The following is a 17,140-nucleotide window of genomic DNA, read 5'->3' on the forward strand; positions in this document are numbered from 1 at the left end:
GAGCACAGTAATATGAATGAATGAATGAAAGTTCATTCTGTACTGTGCCTCAAGGGTATCTAGTGCACTTAGAAATGTGCACATTAGGTGCCTCTTTTTGTGTGTGCCTGAAGTTGACAAGTGTATGCAAAAACTTACCACAAATTGAAGTTTCAGAGTTAAAAGTCTTGTCACAAAAGGTGGTGATTGCAGAGCCCTGGCCATCTGCAAAGAAGAGCATCCTCTGTTGCACACCTCCAACAAGTGGAGTGAGTGTTCACTCCCACACCACAGATATGGTGGTGGGACTTATTCCCAACACTTCACATGTCTTACTGAAGTAGCATGTGCAAAATATATAGCCTGTAGAAGTACAGAAAGGATGACCATATGAGGTCATCTTATGTTCTTTATCTTAAAACTGTGAGGTTTACCTGTTTAGTTCAATAATAAACATCCTAACTTGTGTATGGGTGAAGCATACAGCTAGGTCCTGGTAGGAGAGCCCTGAGGTTGGAAGGATTTGTTATTTTACTTTGAATTCTCCTCAGTGGTTTCAGAGACTGTTTGTTTATAAGGCATCTAACTCTTAATTTGAGCTAGTTTGGTCTCCACTTGCAGGGCAGCTGTTTGCTTGTGTGGGTACTTTTCTGCCTCTCATTTATGTGCCCTGACTACGAGGTATGTCTTGGATAGCAGGTATTTCCCTAGGTCTCTGGATAGTTGGACTCTGATATCAGATCATTGCCAAGACAGACATGTGGGTTAACAAATTAACTCTTTTCTAAGCATCTCTTTCAGTTCCTGAATAGCTTCACTGATTTCTTCCTTCCTTGCCTCTTTACCATATGTGGTTGGCTGTTTTGTTTTGGGTTTTTTTAGGCAAGGACATTCAGCACTGTGTGCAGCACTGTTATTTCTGCATTGTTTTGTAAAAACACCACAATCATAAAATAGGTAGAGGGGTTAACCTGGTCCATTCCTATTTCTGAATAGTGAATGTATCAGAATTTGTTTTGTTGTGACATTGGAAATTCAGGTAGTGTTGCTTGCTCAGTAATTAAAGTCACCATTATTCAATGCCATCATGGTTTTCTATTTGTAGATGCAACATGGGTTCCTTCCTGCTAGACTGCAATTCTGAACTTACAAATCTTTAAAATACTGCTCCGTCGACTTGATTTGCTAAGACGCAAATGTTCAGGAATAGGGACTGTGCCCTGAAAATTGTAGATCACCCTTGTATTTGCCAGTTCTGGCTTGATTTGCCTCATTTTAACTTATGTCTCATCATTTTATGCTATAAATGAATTTATGTACTCTTAGTGTGACAAATGTCACATTTTTATAAAAGGGAGAAAATGTTCAGTATTACGTACAGTTGTATGAATGAACTTAGTGCAGAGGAGGATCAAGTCCCCTTCGTCAGAGCGGGGAAAGAACAAATTTGTGTTTAAACCCATGGAGGTTCTGCACTAACCTGGCAGTGAGCATTGCAAACTGAAGCTCTCTTGTACCTGACATATTGTACTGAATGCAGTCCCATCTACTTATGCAAGTTCTTGACCGGTGTGCTAGGATTAAATCTGAGTTATTGTGATACAGAAAACATTAATTGCAGTTCCAGTACAGTTGGACTTTTCCTGAAACATGTCAATTGAACCCTTAAACACTTCTGTATCATCACCTCATTTACGGTGTTTGGAAGGTATAAAGCATGATGCAAACATTGCTGTTAAGATATTAAAGTCTCTAAACCTGGCTAGCACTAGATTTTTTTTTTTAATTGATGTGAAATATAGCTGTGTTTTAGGAGTTTGCCAATATGGGTATGCTTCCTAGAATTGCTGCTAAAGATTAGCTGTTCATGCAGATGCTTTTCTTCTTGAGCAGTGTTATTGTGTTTTCCTTTTCCTTACAGCAGGTAAGTGCACCAGCCACACAGAACCCTGTTGTAATTTGGCCTAAGAAAATGCCATGAAGCGTCAGCTGAGAAACTCAGGAGACTATGACCTCTCCGGAGAAGCTCTGTGGTGTGTTGTATTACTGAAGAATAGCTTGGGCTGGAGGGGGCATTTAAAAGGCATTTAGTCCAACCCCCCTGCAATGAGCAGGGACATCTTCAACTAGGTCAGGTTGCTCAGAGCCCCATCCAGCCTGGCCTTGAATGTTTCCAGGGATGGGGCATCTACTGCCCCTCTGGGCAACATGGGCCAGTGTTTCACTACCTTCCTCATAAAATAAATGTATTCCTTGTATCCAGTCTGAATCTCTCATCTTTTAGTTTAACACCATTACTCCTTGTCCTGTCACTCCAGGCCCTACCTGACTTCCCCCCTGTTTGCTGCTCAAATGAATGCAAGTTAAAATTTTCTATTTTAAGCTATGTCTTCTCTGTGTCGGTTCCCAGTCGCTGCCAGGCCTCGAGAAGTGACTTGGTGGATGGTTGTACCCCCGGGCTTGGTACACTCTGTGCTCATTGCTCCCCATCCTCCATGCTTGAGAACTGCTCCTCTCTAAGTTAATTAAAATCTTGGAAATGAGAGCAGCATTTTGTTAGATATTCCTAGAGAAAAATGATCCATGTATGCTGTAAAAGTAAAATAAAAGGAGGACGGAGTTGGCCAGTTACTTTTCTGTAAGATGCAAAGATGGAGAGGGCAGATCTGCATCTGCTTTGTTAAGTAGTGACTTAAACCTTTTCCATGGCTGTACAGTGAAAGTGGTGTTGGTGCTCAGAGCACAAAACCAAATCCCAGGGCTTGCAGGGTGAAGTGCGTTTGGTGAGGGAAGGCAGAGAGCTCTCAGGTTGGGAGATGCTGTTACGAAAAGCCTGAACTGCAGATGGCTTGAAATACACATTTGTGGGTAGATGTGGTTTTTCAGATCCAGAGCTGGATGTGTCCTGGAATAGCAACTCTGAACTCTGATAGTGGGTTAGAGGCAATCTGTTGTCATCAGAAATCTTCCTTTAACCCCTCTGGCTCTGACTCTCCGTGCTAAACTCTGGCATTTTGCTGGCATCCGAGGCACCACCAAGCCTTGTGCGCAGCCTTTGCTAAGTAATAGTGATTGCCAACATTTTAAGAGGGCTCCTGTGTCAAATACTGGCAAAGCTAGAGAGGCAGAAGGAAAAGCAGAAATCTCTGGAAGGCTTCAAGGCTTTTACTGTGAGTCAGAAGAAGGAAAGGGCATCTGTAGTTAATTTAAAAGTGTAGTTAATCCAGCTCAAGTCCCAGTACTAGCCTGCAGAGACCCCAGAAAAACGAAACAATACCCAGTTAACGCTGGAGTTAATACAAGGTAATTTTTTTGTTAACTTGCGTTTAGTCAGTTATGCTAACTTCAGACAGACGTACTTTTTGAATATGGAGGCAGGCAGTTGACCTCCAACAAATGTATAGACCTTATATCTTTTTAGCCTGTTAACACCTCTTGAGACAATGAGGTGAGTTGGTGTGGGAAAGAGACTCCTGGGACAATAGAAGCATCTGCTTAAATGTCTCCCAAATCGCTGTCCTGGACATGCTCAGTTTTCTGAACACTTCTAAATTGTATTTATTAATACCTTACGGTGTCCCTAATTTTGGAAATAGTATACTTTGTTTTCCACCAAACTGTGTTACTGTATCTTACTGCTCTAGTTAAACTGTTTTATTATTATATGATAACTGCATGATCTTGCTCCTAGTAGTCTTAGGAAGCAGCCTTATGCTTTGACTTAATGGATGTTATCCTTTTTTCTCTATCTCAGTAACATTCATTGTAATATTTTGGGCTTAGTTTAATGATGTGTACCTGCTGATTTTTAACCCTTTAACTGATGTCACACATCTTGGGTCCAGTGTTGTAGTAGATAACACACATTTGGAAGCTTTCAGAAAGAATTCTGTTCACCCATGTCACTCGTTTCCCAATATTTGTCATCTTTTGCTTTTTCCTGCTTGTGAAGAGGCACAGTCAAGGTATTCTGGGCTTTAATTAATGACTTAACATCTCTGAAGAACCAAGAGTGGAGCTACTTCTCTAGATGGATTTCTGAAGTGTTGTTCATCTTTTGGTGAAATACCTTGAGTATCTTCAATGAGGGTGAAAACTTGAATATGCTTTAGATATTTTGTAGCCCTTTTCTTCGTTCTCTCCTCAGCCTTTGTGTTCCTGTCCCCAACACAGCACATAGGGTTGGGGACCAGGGACTGGTTGGGCAGGAGCCAGGTGCTGCCTTGGGTAGTGGCCAGTTCATCACAGGTTGTTTCTGCTGCTCTTTCCCCCTCACGCTCTTTCCCTGCTCCAGCGTGGGTCCCTTCCACGGAGTGCAGCCCTTGAGGAGCAGACTGCTCCAGCCTGGGTCCCCCTTGGGTCACAAGTCCTGCCAGCAAACCTGCTTCGGCCTGGGCTCTTCTCTCCACAGAGTCAGAGGTCCTGCCAGGACCCTGCTCCCACATGGGCTTCCCATGGGGTCACAGCTGCCTTTGGGCATCCACCTGCTCTGACATGGGGCCCCCACAGGCTGCAGGAGGAAATCTGCTCCACCATGGACCTCCATGGGCTGCAGGGGGACAGCGGCCTCACCATGGGCTGCACCACGGGCTGCAGGGGAATCTCTGCTCTGGCTCCTGAAGCACCTTCTCCCCCCTTTCTTCACTGACCTGGGTGTCTGCAGAGTTATTGGTCTCACATATTTTCACTCCTCTCTCCAGCTGCAGTTGCTATTATGCAGTTTTATTCGTCTTGTTAACTGTGTTATTCCAGAGGTGCTACCCCAGAGGTTGCTGATGTCTTGGCCTTGGCCAGCAGCAGGTCCATCCTGGAGCCAGCTGGCGTTGGCTCTGTCAGACCCAGGGAAGCTTCTAGCAGCTTCTCACAGAAGCCACCCTTGTAGACCCCCCACTACCTAAACTTTGCCATGCAAACCCAATACATGCACAGAGCCCAGGAGCATTCCTCATGAGTACAGCATCTTGCATGTGATTTTATTTATCTGTTTATTTTTGAGCAGTGGCACTGTTTCTTTAGACAGCTCCATATGAACCCCTAGGGGCAGAGACTGTCCCGTTGTACCAGATGTGGATATACAATATAGAAAGCTATGCTTTAACACCTGGGCAGCAATTTGTATTTTAATAACGCTTTCCCTTTGCCTGTCTGTAGAGTGTGTTGTGAGGGTGCTGCTATTTGACTCAGTCACATCTTCCTCCTTGGGGCTCTCAAGGTGTCTGGCAAGTGATAATGCGAAGTCATCTGGCATAAATAAATATGACCTAACTCTATAGGTAAGAAATCAACACAGGTTAATTGCCATCCCGTGCTCATCTGAAACCAGACAGCTGTTACTCTTCAGCAGTGGCTGGAGTGGTTGCAAATGGCATCTTACTGCTCCTCTCTGGCTAAAGACAGGTGTGAATGGGAGGTCTGGAGCCGAGGATGCTGCGCTGCAGCTCCCCATGTGAGGGCTGCCTGGGGGTCTGTCCGGCCCTGCTGTGGCATCTGTGGCGTGGTTGGTGCTGGCTCCAGAACGGGAAGCAGCTCGTGGCTGCTGCTGCTCATCGGGACCGGCAGCCCTGGCACAGAGCTGTGTGGGTGTCACTGTGCTGCTTTCAGTACTGGAAATAGCATCTCTGCTTTTTCCACTGTAATACCACTGTATTGAGCAAGCCCAGGTGGGGAGTTGGTACCAGGTAAATGCCAGGCAGTAGATGCCTACTGAGTGCTAATTTGCCTGTATAGACAAATTCTGAGGCTTAAATTCAGCATCTGTTCATCTCAAACAAGAAAACAGATGTTTAATAGGTGTCTCCACACTGTTTTATTTTAGAAGTGCAAATCATTCCCAACAGTAAAAGTACTTTGTTGTCAGTGGGCTTTCGTTACATCTTTCCTAAGCCATAGAAAATGTCTATTAATTAACTCTCTTGTAAATTAGTAGAATTTATATTTGTATGTAATTTAAGCTGTCATGGTTAAATGTATGCAAGCTGACTTTCGAAAGTGATACAAGTCCTGTGTTTTTCAGAGCTCAAACAAGGGATAGGGGAAGGTTAGGATAGGTAAATAAATCCCTTTTTCTCTTGAGTTCATGTCTTAGATGTAGGCTTCTATAATCTAGCACTTCGGTTTTGAGTATAAGTTGTTGGAGAAGCTCCTATAATTCCCACTGACAAACTTTTTGTACATGATGCGGACTGCACACAGTGCCTGAACAACTATTAGCTGGGAGATGCCCTCAGTCATCCTTTCTCTTGCTGTCTGAAAATGTCCCCTTTATGGGAGGAGGACAATGTCACCTGCCCTCTGCTCCTGGGTGAAAGCCTGGGGCTTTCCTGTGCTCCCCTCCTGGAGGTGACAGTTGTCTCTGCTCGTCTTACCTAGTCAGGTCACTCTTTAGTTCTTGCGTTCTGCAGTATTGCTGGTGCTGAGTTCTTTTGAGGGGTGCTGGTAAATCAGTCCACACACACAATCTTCAGACTCTCCCCTCTCCTGGCCGGCCAGGATGAGCTTCTGGGCACCAGACACATCCTTCAGCAGAAACTGGGCAGCACTGGAGGTGGAGGAGCGGCACTCATCTTCATTGCAGAGGTTGTGCTCTTCAGAATTACACTTCCATAAATGGATATTAAAATATGCAATATGTGCTTTCTGATAACTCAGTGAATGTCTGGAAAAGTATTATTTTTGCTAGCTTCATAATTTTATATGTCAAGTATGTTGCATTGACGATTCATTGAATGGGAAAGAGAAGACAGATAATGTGAATATGCCTTTAAATCAGCAGAAGAAAGGCTAAGTGATGAACTGCTAAAAGGGGGAAAAAGAAATCATCTTTGTTTTCTGTAACTCCCTCTGGTCTGCAGAAGTGCATTTTATGGGAGAAATGCTGTGCATTTGATTAGCTTTCGCTCATCTTGGTAGTTTAATGGTGAATAAGAGGTATGAAGAGTTGTTGATACTTGCAAGTTTCTCACGTGCCTGTTTCTTTACTGCCCCGGAAGTAAGTTGATGTATTTAAATGACAAAAAGAAAAAAAAAACAAGTGTCTCTGATCTGTCATTGTGTTCTGGATTTTCTTATAGGCTGGTCCAGGGACCATCATCATGGCTTCAGGAGTGCAGGATTTTAACAGAACGGAATCTGACAGACTGAATGAGATCAAAGGTCACCTGGAAATAGCCTTACTGGAAAAGCACTTTTTACGTAAGTATTAAATTAATGCTCTGTGGGAAGGAATAGCTTAAGTCTGCTGAAATAAGGCTTCTCTAAACTGCAGAAGTTGGCATCAGAATTTTGAGGTGTGCTGATGTGCAGATAGCATGTGGGCTGACATTTCTCTGGCAGGAATTGAAAAGCATTCCCAAGGTTTCTGGGTCACTCGGATATTTTTTCCTCATTGCATTCTTCAGAACATACCTCTCACTACATGACAGAAGCTGCTCAGTTGAAATCTTGGTGTTCACATCTTCTGGTTATCTTAGAATTAACTCAGCCTTAATGTGGTTGCATTAGGCATTTTTTTGTCTAATAGTGATTGTAAGAAGGAAGAGATTTCTGAAGGAGTGATCAGTGCATCTCCTTGGCAGCTGTTTCAACAAGCTGTTTCAACTGTATGTCTTAAAACACATCTCTTAACAGTAAATAAATTACTGGTAAGTGGTACAGGGAATACAGATAAGAGTATCTGTAGATTTCAAGTGTTACTTGTTTGGTTTGTGGGTATGTATATGTGTATATGTATGTCTATATGAGACACAATTGTCGTTCATGGCTAGAGGCACCCTCAAGACTTTTAGGATTTTATTGCAGCAGATCTGAACTGCTGACTTGTAAAACAGGGTAGTTAAAACCATTCCTTTGACTTGGTAGAAGTAGAGATCTCTGTAATAAATCAACAAGAATTCTTGCTCAGTTGCTTCCCAACATGGTCATTTTAATGGGTCATTTTTGAAGTTCAGAATATGAGAGTTGCTTTTTATGTGTTCAAAGCATGTCAGATATTTTCCAAGGGGCAGAAATAACAAGTCTATAGATTCTATTCAATTTCTAGGTTATAATCTAACAAGATGACTTGTGTTTTATCTTCAGCATATTCTCAAGAATTTTGAATTAATTTTATGTTATTTTTGTTTTGTTTTGTGGGTGGTGGTGGTGTTGTTGTTGTTGTTTTTTGCTTTGTTTTTTTGTTTTCCCCCACTGTGTATGAGAGGAAGGCATGATAAAGGAGACTGGGCAAGGATTTATAGTGAGCTGCTATCAGCTTCCGCTGGTATCTGGAAGAGGTATCATGACTGGAACGTCAAACAAAAACCGAAAGCTCTGTTTGACTTGCCTTGTTGGTTTCAGTGATTTGTTTGAATTCTTATTTACCTGTGCAGTACAGTTACCACGTACTCCTTCCATTCCCCAAGTCATATTGCCTAAGCTCCTGTTACCAGGATGGGACATTTGTGATTACCTGATGTAATCTGATGCGTGACAGAAACAGTAGAACTTTCTAGAACAGATTTCTGGTTTGAAATAGGATGTTCTTTTTGATATAAAAACATGGTATGGTTCCCAAACTCTTCCACGGCTGGTGAATCCAATCTCAGTCTTTAATATGTGGTTACAGTAACTACATGGGGCACATATTTTGGGGAGCACACTCCAAGGTAAACGGTAACAAAGCTCACCCTTTGTCGTGAACTTTGAGCAGGTGGTTGGAGGTTCAGGCCATGGGGGTGATTCAGCTGAGTGATGTGGTCAGTCTTGGGTGTCTCCAGCCCTCATTGCCAGGTCCAGACAGCCTGAGGTTTGCTGTAGCTGCAATTATAGTGGCGTCCTGACAAGCTGGTTGTAACTCTGTACATAAAAACAAAACAAAGAATGGTAAACTGGTAGAGAAAGAAGCGCATTAAAGGTTATCCCTTATTCCCCTATACCCCATTCAAAATTCTGGGCTGGAATATATAACTGCGTCAGTTAGAGTGATGTAGGAGCTCACTTTTTGGATATGGTTCCTGTATTCTTCTATTTTCTTCCTCCTTCTCTTTGAGGTGTATGGAATTTTTGTTTGTTTGCTTTTTAGAAATGGTTTGTTATTTATTTTTCTTCCCAAATGTGAACTGATGGTGAGCAGAAAAACATTAACATGTACTGTTTGTTTGCTTTAATTTACCATTGGAAAAAAAGACTGATTGTGATTTTTTTTTTTTTTTTAATCATATTGCTGCAATAGGTGTTTTTTAATAAGGTTAGTCACTCAGCTGTATTTGCATACTATTTTTAATTTTGGCATTCCTTAAGGACACTTTGCTATAACTGTAGTTTTACATAAACCATTTGTCACTTACTCCGTTTCCCCCATCTAGGTGCACAAAAATCAAAGCAACTGCTAGGATGTAGGGGAAACGTTTAAAGTTCCATGGGTTTGCTTTTTAATGTGGTGGGTTTCTAACTGCTGTCAGCCTGATCCTGTCACTTTATTTTTACCTCTTCTATAGCTCTTCTTTGTATAGGTGTGCTTTTAGCTAGGAGGTTTAAAGAGATTTCCTCCCAGCTGTATTTTGTGTGTAGTGTACACACAAACAACACAGCTACAAGTTGGTGTGGGTTAGTATTTGCAAATGCCTGGCTAAAGGAACAGCAAACTGTTAAGTCTTCTCTAAACCCCATTTGGCTATTAGTAGGCACAAGTAACGGTGCAGTTTGGCTCAGTGGTACCTTCAGTGAAACACATCCCAAACTGAACTGTAGCCTCTACAAGCTGCAGAGGAAATCTGGAGCAAGAAGCTGCTGGAGAGAAGCAGTTGTCAGTAAAAGGAGAATATCTTCATTTAAGATGCCAGATGAATCTCCTCCCTAGCAAAGAGATAATCTAAACATCTGGAGAGGTGAAAATGGAATTGCTTAGTGTGTTGCGTAGCTGTAAACGCACATAAAATGTGGCTGGAAATATGAGGGGTTTAAGCTGCAGACTGACAGGAGGATGAAGCACACGGAGGAAGGGATCTTGGATAATGATGTCTTAAGCAAGGGAGGGATCAGCTGACTCCACCAGCCAAAAGGGCTAAAGTTGCTTTTCCTGTCTGTGTGGGAATGGTCTTAATCTCTAATCTAATGATTCCGCTTGAGCCCTAGTACAGGAATGCTGAAAACATTCAATGCATGTTGGGACTGGCGGCACTGTGATATCAGGGTGGGTTCCTGCAGAGCAAAGCTTTTAACTAAAAGTGTGAAGAGCTCAGTCTGCTGGACCTCCGAATATATGTGAATGGATCAAGCTTTATCTTGGAGCCGTCACCAGCAGAATCATCCATGGATAAAGGACTGTGTATTACTATAACTTTTTTAATGCACATGAACCCTGCTGTGGTGCTGGCTGAGGCTTCAGCTTTGGAAGGCAACTACTGTACTGGGGCAGCTAGATTAATGTGCTAAGGTTAGTAGTGGTTTGTGGTGCTTCCATTTCAAAACCTAGTTGCATGCAAACAAGGCATAAAAGCTTGCTTGCTGTTCTTGCATTTGAAAGAGAAAATGACAGGCAATATCTGCTTGGGTTTGCACTGCACTGAGGTACATGTCCTGCTTTTCTTCCCATTACTGTTTGTGCTGCTTGTGGAGGGCAGTTTTGGAGATATCAGCACTCTGGTCCAGGTGTTACAAGGTGCTTTGTAACCATGTGTGCATCCTATGGTTTACATGAAGTGTTAGCTAATTCTCATTCAAAGATGTTGGAGCCTTTTGAAATGCTAGTTTTAGCAGCTCAGGAAAGAGGAGTTGGTGGTAGCAGCAGCTAAGAGTAAGCAGACCAAGTGGCTGTTAGAGAAGAGTCATGAACTGGTAAGCTGAAGAAACATCACATAAAGATGAAGAGCTTTAGGAGGACATGAAGTCCTCTTCCACAAGGGCTTTGCATTCCACTCTGTACGGCAGGCTGTGGCAGGAGTCTCTAGGCGCTATCAAAACTGCTGGTTCTGTTTATGATTTCCATACCAGCATTACAAAAGAGGTCAGGATCATATTTCATTCCCATTGCAGCTCCCCCACACTCTTCGTTCTCATGTGCCTTTTCACGCTATGTATGTGATTAACTCCATAGTGCTTTCTCTGGCTTCTGCTTTTTGGTATAAATGACCTGATGGTTCTCTGTTAGAGGAGTGACCTAGTGGAATACAGGCCTCATGAAAGTAGAGCTCTAGATAAACATACATAGTGCTCAGGCAGATCTGGGGTGTTAGAAAGTGGCAAAGTGTGTGGTGGTGGTTGTGACCAGACAAAATCTTGTTCTGTACAGAAGTGCTAATACCTCCTCGAATAACCCTAATAATTGCATGCAAAAAATTGGCTATGAAGCTGAGTCAGAGGCCATCTGTCAGAATGCCCTTGGTGGAACTTCTCCTGACATGAGGGTCAAACACCTGCAGTAGCAGAGCTGGAGAAGAGCAGAAGAATAGTTTCACTGCATTGGCTTTGCTGTCTTCATACTGACCTGGCAGCCTGCAGTCACCTTTGGTTCAGGAATCTTGAAGGAGAAAAAGAGTTGATTTGTGTAGAAGATGAAGACTCCGGTAAGAGATAAGGAACTGCCGTGTATATTGGAGGCACCCAAATACCAGCAGTGGGCTACAGTAGCCATTCCTTGCTAGATGGTCAGCCCTGGTCAAGGGATCCTGAGGATGCAGCATGTGCTGATACTGGTGAGCATCGAGGCTGCTGTGGAGCTCACCCTGAGCTTCTCCTACCCTTTACTCCTGCCCCCAGGCCTCCTTTCTTTCTGCTTAAAATCCTGGACTCTCAGATGCTAACTGGGTGTTCTTGGGAGATGTGTACGTGTCCCTCACCCTTGTGGAGTTCCTCTGAGGACTGTGGTTTACGTATGGTTATTGGTGGGCATCTTCTTGAATGTTTTCCCTGGACACCAGAGAAGCTGCAGGAAAAAGACGAGTCCAGGTGTTGCGGCAGAGCTGTCTGTTCACCAGAACTGCTCTCACTTGCATTAACAAATTTGCTGAGAAGTTTTTCTAGGTCTAACTGAGAGGCTTCTCTTAAGACTAAGGAGAATTTACTAAGAGGTGTAAGAAAGGTTTTGCTTGTACGCAGATGCATATACCATGTACACTGAGTTCATGTCTAGCCTTCCTGGACAAAAAAAACCCTCCAAAGCTGTGTATGTTTTCCTGGATGCTTTGTTGGAAGAGGTGATCATGGGCAGGTTAGAGCACTTGTCTGGGGTTTAGGAGGCCTCAGTATAGACAAATCAGGATTCAGACCTCCATTTCTCATCTGCAAGAACTCTGACTGGTGGAGGGTGGGTTCTGCTCTTGCTCACTCTCAACTTGGCTTCCAAGACCACAAGCTTCCTGAGACCAGGGGAGGGGGAAAGGGTGTGAATCCAGCCCAGAGTCCTGGGCTTGTCATCGTTCCAGGCCCAGCTTGTGCAATATGCCCTCATCATTGGGCAAAGCGTGTGAACAGTGCTGGTGTGAAGATGCCAGAATGCTGGAGGGCCCAAGCCAGGAGAATCATGTGCTGTCACATCGCCTTTTTGTGGGGCTGATTAACCAAAGAGCAGCACTGCGCTGACAGAGACGTGTTGTTTTAGCTCAAACAGATGCCACCTACACATCACGTTATGTAGGTGGGGTGTGCTCTTGCTTCTGCCTTTTTTTGGGTGCCCAACTTGGCTTCATGAATTGTGGAACTGTTGTGAAAGCTCAGGCCCTGCTCTGCCCTCCCTTTTTGTATAACCAGACTCTGGGAGCCCCATGGGGAACCTGGGCTTCCCGGTTTACTAACATAAAAGCCTTGGAACAACCTGCTGCTGTTGCCAAGCCAGACGTTGAAATGTTTATAGCCTGTTTGACTTCTACCAGAACCAAGGAGTGAAAACAGTTCCTGCAATAATCACAACATTTTTGCAGTTCCCTTTATTTTAGATGGATTCTGTGACTCTTCTGGCATTTTTAGTCTCTGAAATTTCTGTAAAGTTCATAGGGCAGTAGTATTTTCATGACTTTTAAGCTGGCTAAAGTGTATCTAGCAATAGAAAACTTCTCACGTTTTGAGGAGGACATCTGTCTCAGTAAACAGCTACTTTTTAAGATCAGGTTTTTTGAGGAAGCTTAATTTAAAATCCTTTAGCAATGAAGGGGAAATGATCCTGTGTCTGTTATAACACAACAAAGCTCCACTGAAAACGCTACATGTAAATGTAAAGTTACTAATTGGTTGTTAGCATAACTATTTTGTACATACCACAGTAATGACATCTTAATTCTTTCTAACCTCACCCACTTGAAGTGAAGAGGAATGGTGAGAGAGGAGGCCAGACCAGTTTGCACAGAGAAAAAAATCTTGTCAAATATGATGTGCTTTGTAAATCAGTCTCCCTTATCACATAAAATAGAAGAACATATCACATGAAACTTTGCTATTGAGGTGAGGAAAATAGTACCAGGGGAATGTTAATTGTGCTGAGAAGCAGGATGGTGGTTCAGACTTTACCTTCTCTTCACTACTTCTGGATCGTAGTTGGTGTGTTCTCTGTATCAGCTTAGAGAGCCTGTGCTGCTCCCTGCCCTGTAGGCACATGCACAGAGACTCAAAAATTGTTCCTCCAAAGCCGTGCTTATTGTACGTGCTGGAGCAGGAGCTCTGCCTTGGAAAGAGCAAAGACACAGCAGAATGATGGAAACAAAAAGAAAAGTTTAACTGCCAAACGGGGATTGTTTAACTGCCAGACCTGTGTTAGGGTTTGGCAGATTGGCATGACTGTTTCCAAATACGATAGATGAGTTTTGATGTGTGCAGGTAATCCAGACTGAGCTGGAGAAAGGTTATAGTGAAAATGTTGGGTTTATATTTAACTGTTGTCTTTTCTCCACTCTACCAAAATGCATATATAAAATGGGGTAGGAAGGAGGAAAAGCTAGACACTTAAATAGATGTACTTCATCTTTGTTTCTGTCTGCTTTTTTGGCATTTTATGACACCAATATTCCTACTAGAAAATCTTTTTCCCTCCTTTTTTTCCTGTAAAAAAGACTCATGCAAACAAGCAAGAGGCCTGACCACAAGGGAAAACCATTAAATTGAGAAAGCAAGGTGTTCTCAAATGCAAAAAAACCCATGAATAGTTCTTCCTCCAGTTTTCCTTCTTTGCTGACTTTTTTTTCTCCTTACCTGATTAGCATTTGGATGTCTTACATTTTGTCCCCATCCATAGAGTGGTTGGGTTAAAAAAATCTTTGCATGTTTTTAGCATTATTTTCTTCTACACAATGTAGCTGAGCAAAGATGAGCTGAAGATAAAGTAGTTCATTATGAGTCTTTTTGAACAATAGGAAAATAAGTTTTTGAGGAAGGAGGAATGAAAGTTCACTGAGGATTAGTTGTGTAGTTCAATGTGAGGACAACTCCTTTTGATCCCTATATAGCAGTAGAGGTGTTGGATTTGGAGTGGTTTGGTGTTTTATTTTTGCACTGATTTTACTTTTTCCATGCAGGGGTTTCTTTGCTCACTTAGGACTGCGCACCACAGAATAAGTAAGTTGTCTGATACAGCAAGTGTGACAGAAGTTCACTCTTGCTGTGGGGAATTTCACTACAACACTGACTGCTGAAGGTTACGGAGGTGAATCAGGGCTTGGAGATGGCTCTGTTCCTTCTAAATAGCTAGTACTTTCACTGCCACCTTAAACTGTGCTCTTAGAAAGATGAAACTGTACTTGTGATGTATTGGGAATAGTTTCTGTGTAGTAGTGTCAGAGATGCTGTAAAGGGGCGTCCGTTTGCTCCTTGGCATGGCGCAGAGGCAGCCCCTGCTCTGCAGGCAGGTGGTGCTCAGAGGGGACCACTACAAGTCCCTCTTCTTGTCCTCTTCCTGACCAGCGCCACATGGGATGCTGGGCTCGGTACCTCTTCCATTTCATGTGATGTAGCTGCTAAAGGTTTGTACATGATGCTTAGCCTCCTCAATGTTGCTTCATAAAATAAGCAAGATAAAGAGAAAAAGAATTATTCTCATCTTTGTGCCTGAGTTGTCAGAAAGAACCACTTCTGAGTTAGACAAAGTCTGAGAGCGTCTGCCTTCAGTTTAACAGGACCTTCCCTTAATCTATTTATTTTTCAAAGCTAAATGGTGTGGTATTGAGTCCACATAAATAGATACCAAACAGATTCTGAGGAAGCACTTGGCCAAAGAGGGATCAGTGATGCTGAAACCCATCTTTATGCTTTGCCAAGTTCACTCCTGGCTTTTCTGAATTAAAGGGAATAGAAAAATAAAAAGGTAGAGTGAGAACATAAGTTGACTTCAGTCTGTTGGTGTAAAAGGGTTGCTGGACCTAAAGTCAAAATAATGTGGATTCCTACTTTTCCAGCAAAGAATATGAGGACAGTGTCCAGAAAAAACATAATGAAAAACTCTTGCTTAAAATACGGTCAGTTTACATTGTTGTACTGTATCATTTTGGTAATAGTATCTGGTATTGTTATAGTAGGAACGAGCTTCTAAACCTGTCATGAGACAATGCCACAGCTGGACTGCATCTCCCGCACTCTTCCCACTGCTGCCTGTCTGCTGAGATGACTCTCCAGACCACTTGTTGTCCAGCATGGGAAGAGCTGTGACTTGTGTCTGTTTGGGAAGCGACTACCTAACCACAGAAGACAGAGGAAGGGTTGGACAGTCAAGTGGTGGAGCCGTTCCATGTCTTTCACAGCACTGCCATTTGCTGCTGGTGTTTAAGATAAAGATTGAACGATCTTCAGTGTCTGTGATTATGAAAATAGACATGTTTTCAGACTCCAGATACCTTGCTAGTAACATTGTTTAGCTGGCACAAAGTTAAAATATTAGCTTTCTGTAGGACTTAGGAGTCTGGTAAGGGTAGAAGCTGCCTGCGCTGGAGAAGACTCCCAGTGTCTGGCTGTGTCAGCATGGCTGGCGAGATCCAGTTTGACGGTGTGGGGTTGGGATTTAGTGTGTTTAGTATCAATTAAACAACATACTTGAACTCTGGTTATGTTCAAAGGGTTGTAGGGAGATTTGCCATAATTAACATAGACGTAGAAGGGTTATTTCTGTCTTGTTAAGCACTGGTGTTTCCCCACGTAAATATGACAGAGTGCGGGTATGCTTTTTTGGCATTTATAGTTTTCAACTCTTATCTTCCTTAGATTTAACGCTAAGCTGATTTGGTAGCTAGAAACAATGGTCTGCAGTCTCTAGCTATATTCTGGAAGTTATTGGTTTTTTTCATCACTTTGTCCCAGGAGGGGATTTTGCAGTGTACCTGTAGGCCTGTGGAGGAATGCTATTATGCAAAACAGCTGCTAGGAGACTCCCTAATCCACCTCCAATCCCCGCATTAAGGGAAACATCCGATTTACTGCACATGCAGTATTGAATTAGAAACCCAACGTGCTGCCGGGCCTGCCCAGCCTGGTGTATCATCCCTCTGTTCTAAATACCACTCAGGTACTGCTCAGTCTCACCTGAACTAGATGCTGTGCTATTTAAGAACTTGTTATCAAAACATTCCTTACAAGCTTGTGTATTCTGGAGAGCAAACTGAAATTTTTCAGTTGCTCTAATGGTTTATGACATAACAATGATGCAATGAAATGCTGCCTAGCCGGTCTTTTAACAGTTACATGGTATCAGCTAAACTTTTAAAATTGCTAAGTCTTTAAATGATCAAATCCTTGGAGTGCAGGTGCAACTGTTATGTTACACTTAATAGAAAATAAAATGCTGTAGAAAACCTGAAGTGGATACATTTTTTTGGTAACTTGGGAGATGCATTGCCGATGGTGGTCAACTCTTCTAGGGTTTACAGTGCAATAAAAGGCAAATTAATATAGTTGAAACACTATCATTGCCTTTTCTCACATTATTCACTAGTTTTTTAAAAGTGCTATATTATCCAGATATTGTCCTGCTTTTCTACACGAGTTGACTTTGCTAGAGACATTTTAAAGCATTTTTTCAGGGTCACACCTGCTGTCGCGACCTAAATGGTTACTCAGCCTGCAGGTGTATAGATGGAGACTGTGACTGTGGATAGGTAGGATTCTGTAACATACACAGACATGGAGGTTGTTTGCTCTAAATGTCTCTACTTTATTACAAATTTCCCCCAATACCTCAAAAATCACCACTAGCAACTCTACCTGTGATTGGTGA

At 42.7% G+C, this 17,140-nt stretch overlaps 1 protein-coding gene across 6 annotated transcripts in view; it reads left to right on the plus strand.

Moving 5' to 3' along the window:
* GRAMD4 (GRAM domain containing 4) overlaps nucleotides 1-17,140 on the plus strand; it is an 80,801-nt gene that overhangs the window by 29,012 nt on the left and 34,649 nt on the right. For all 6 annotated transcript variants that reach the window (XM_082055329.1, XM_082055330.1, XM_082055331.1 and 3 more), the window contains exon 3: nucleotides 7,050-7,170. In XM_082055329.1, the coding sequence (XP_081911455.1) occupies nucleotides 7,050-7,170 (121 nt within the window). The remainder of the gene's footprint in view (nucleotides 1-7,049; nucleotides 7,171-17,140) is intronic.

This window comes from Streptopelia decaocto, assembly GCF_964273445.1.
Source record: "Streptopelia decaocto genome assembly, chromosome: 1".
NCBI classification, from domain to species: Eukaryota; Metazoa; Chordata; class Aves; order Columbiformes; family Columbidae; genus Streptopelia; species Streptopelia decaocto.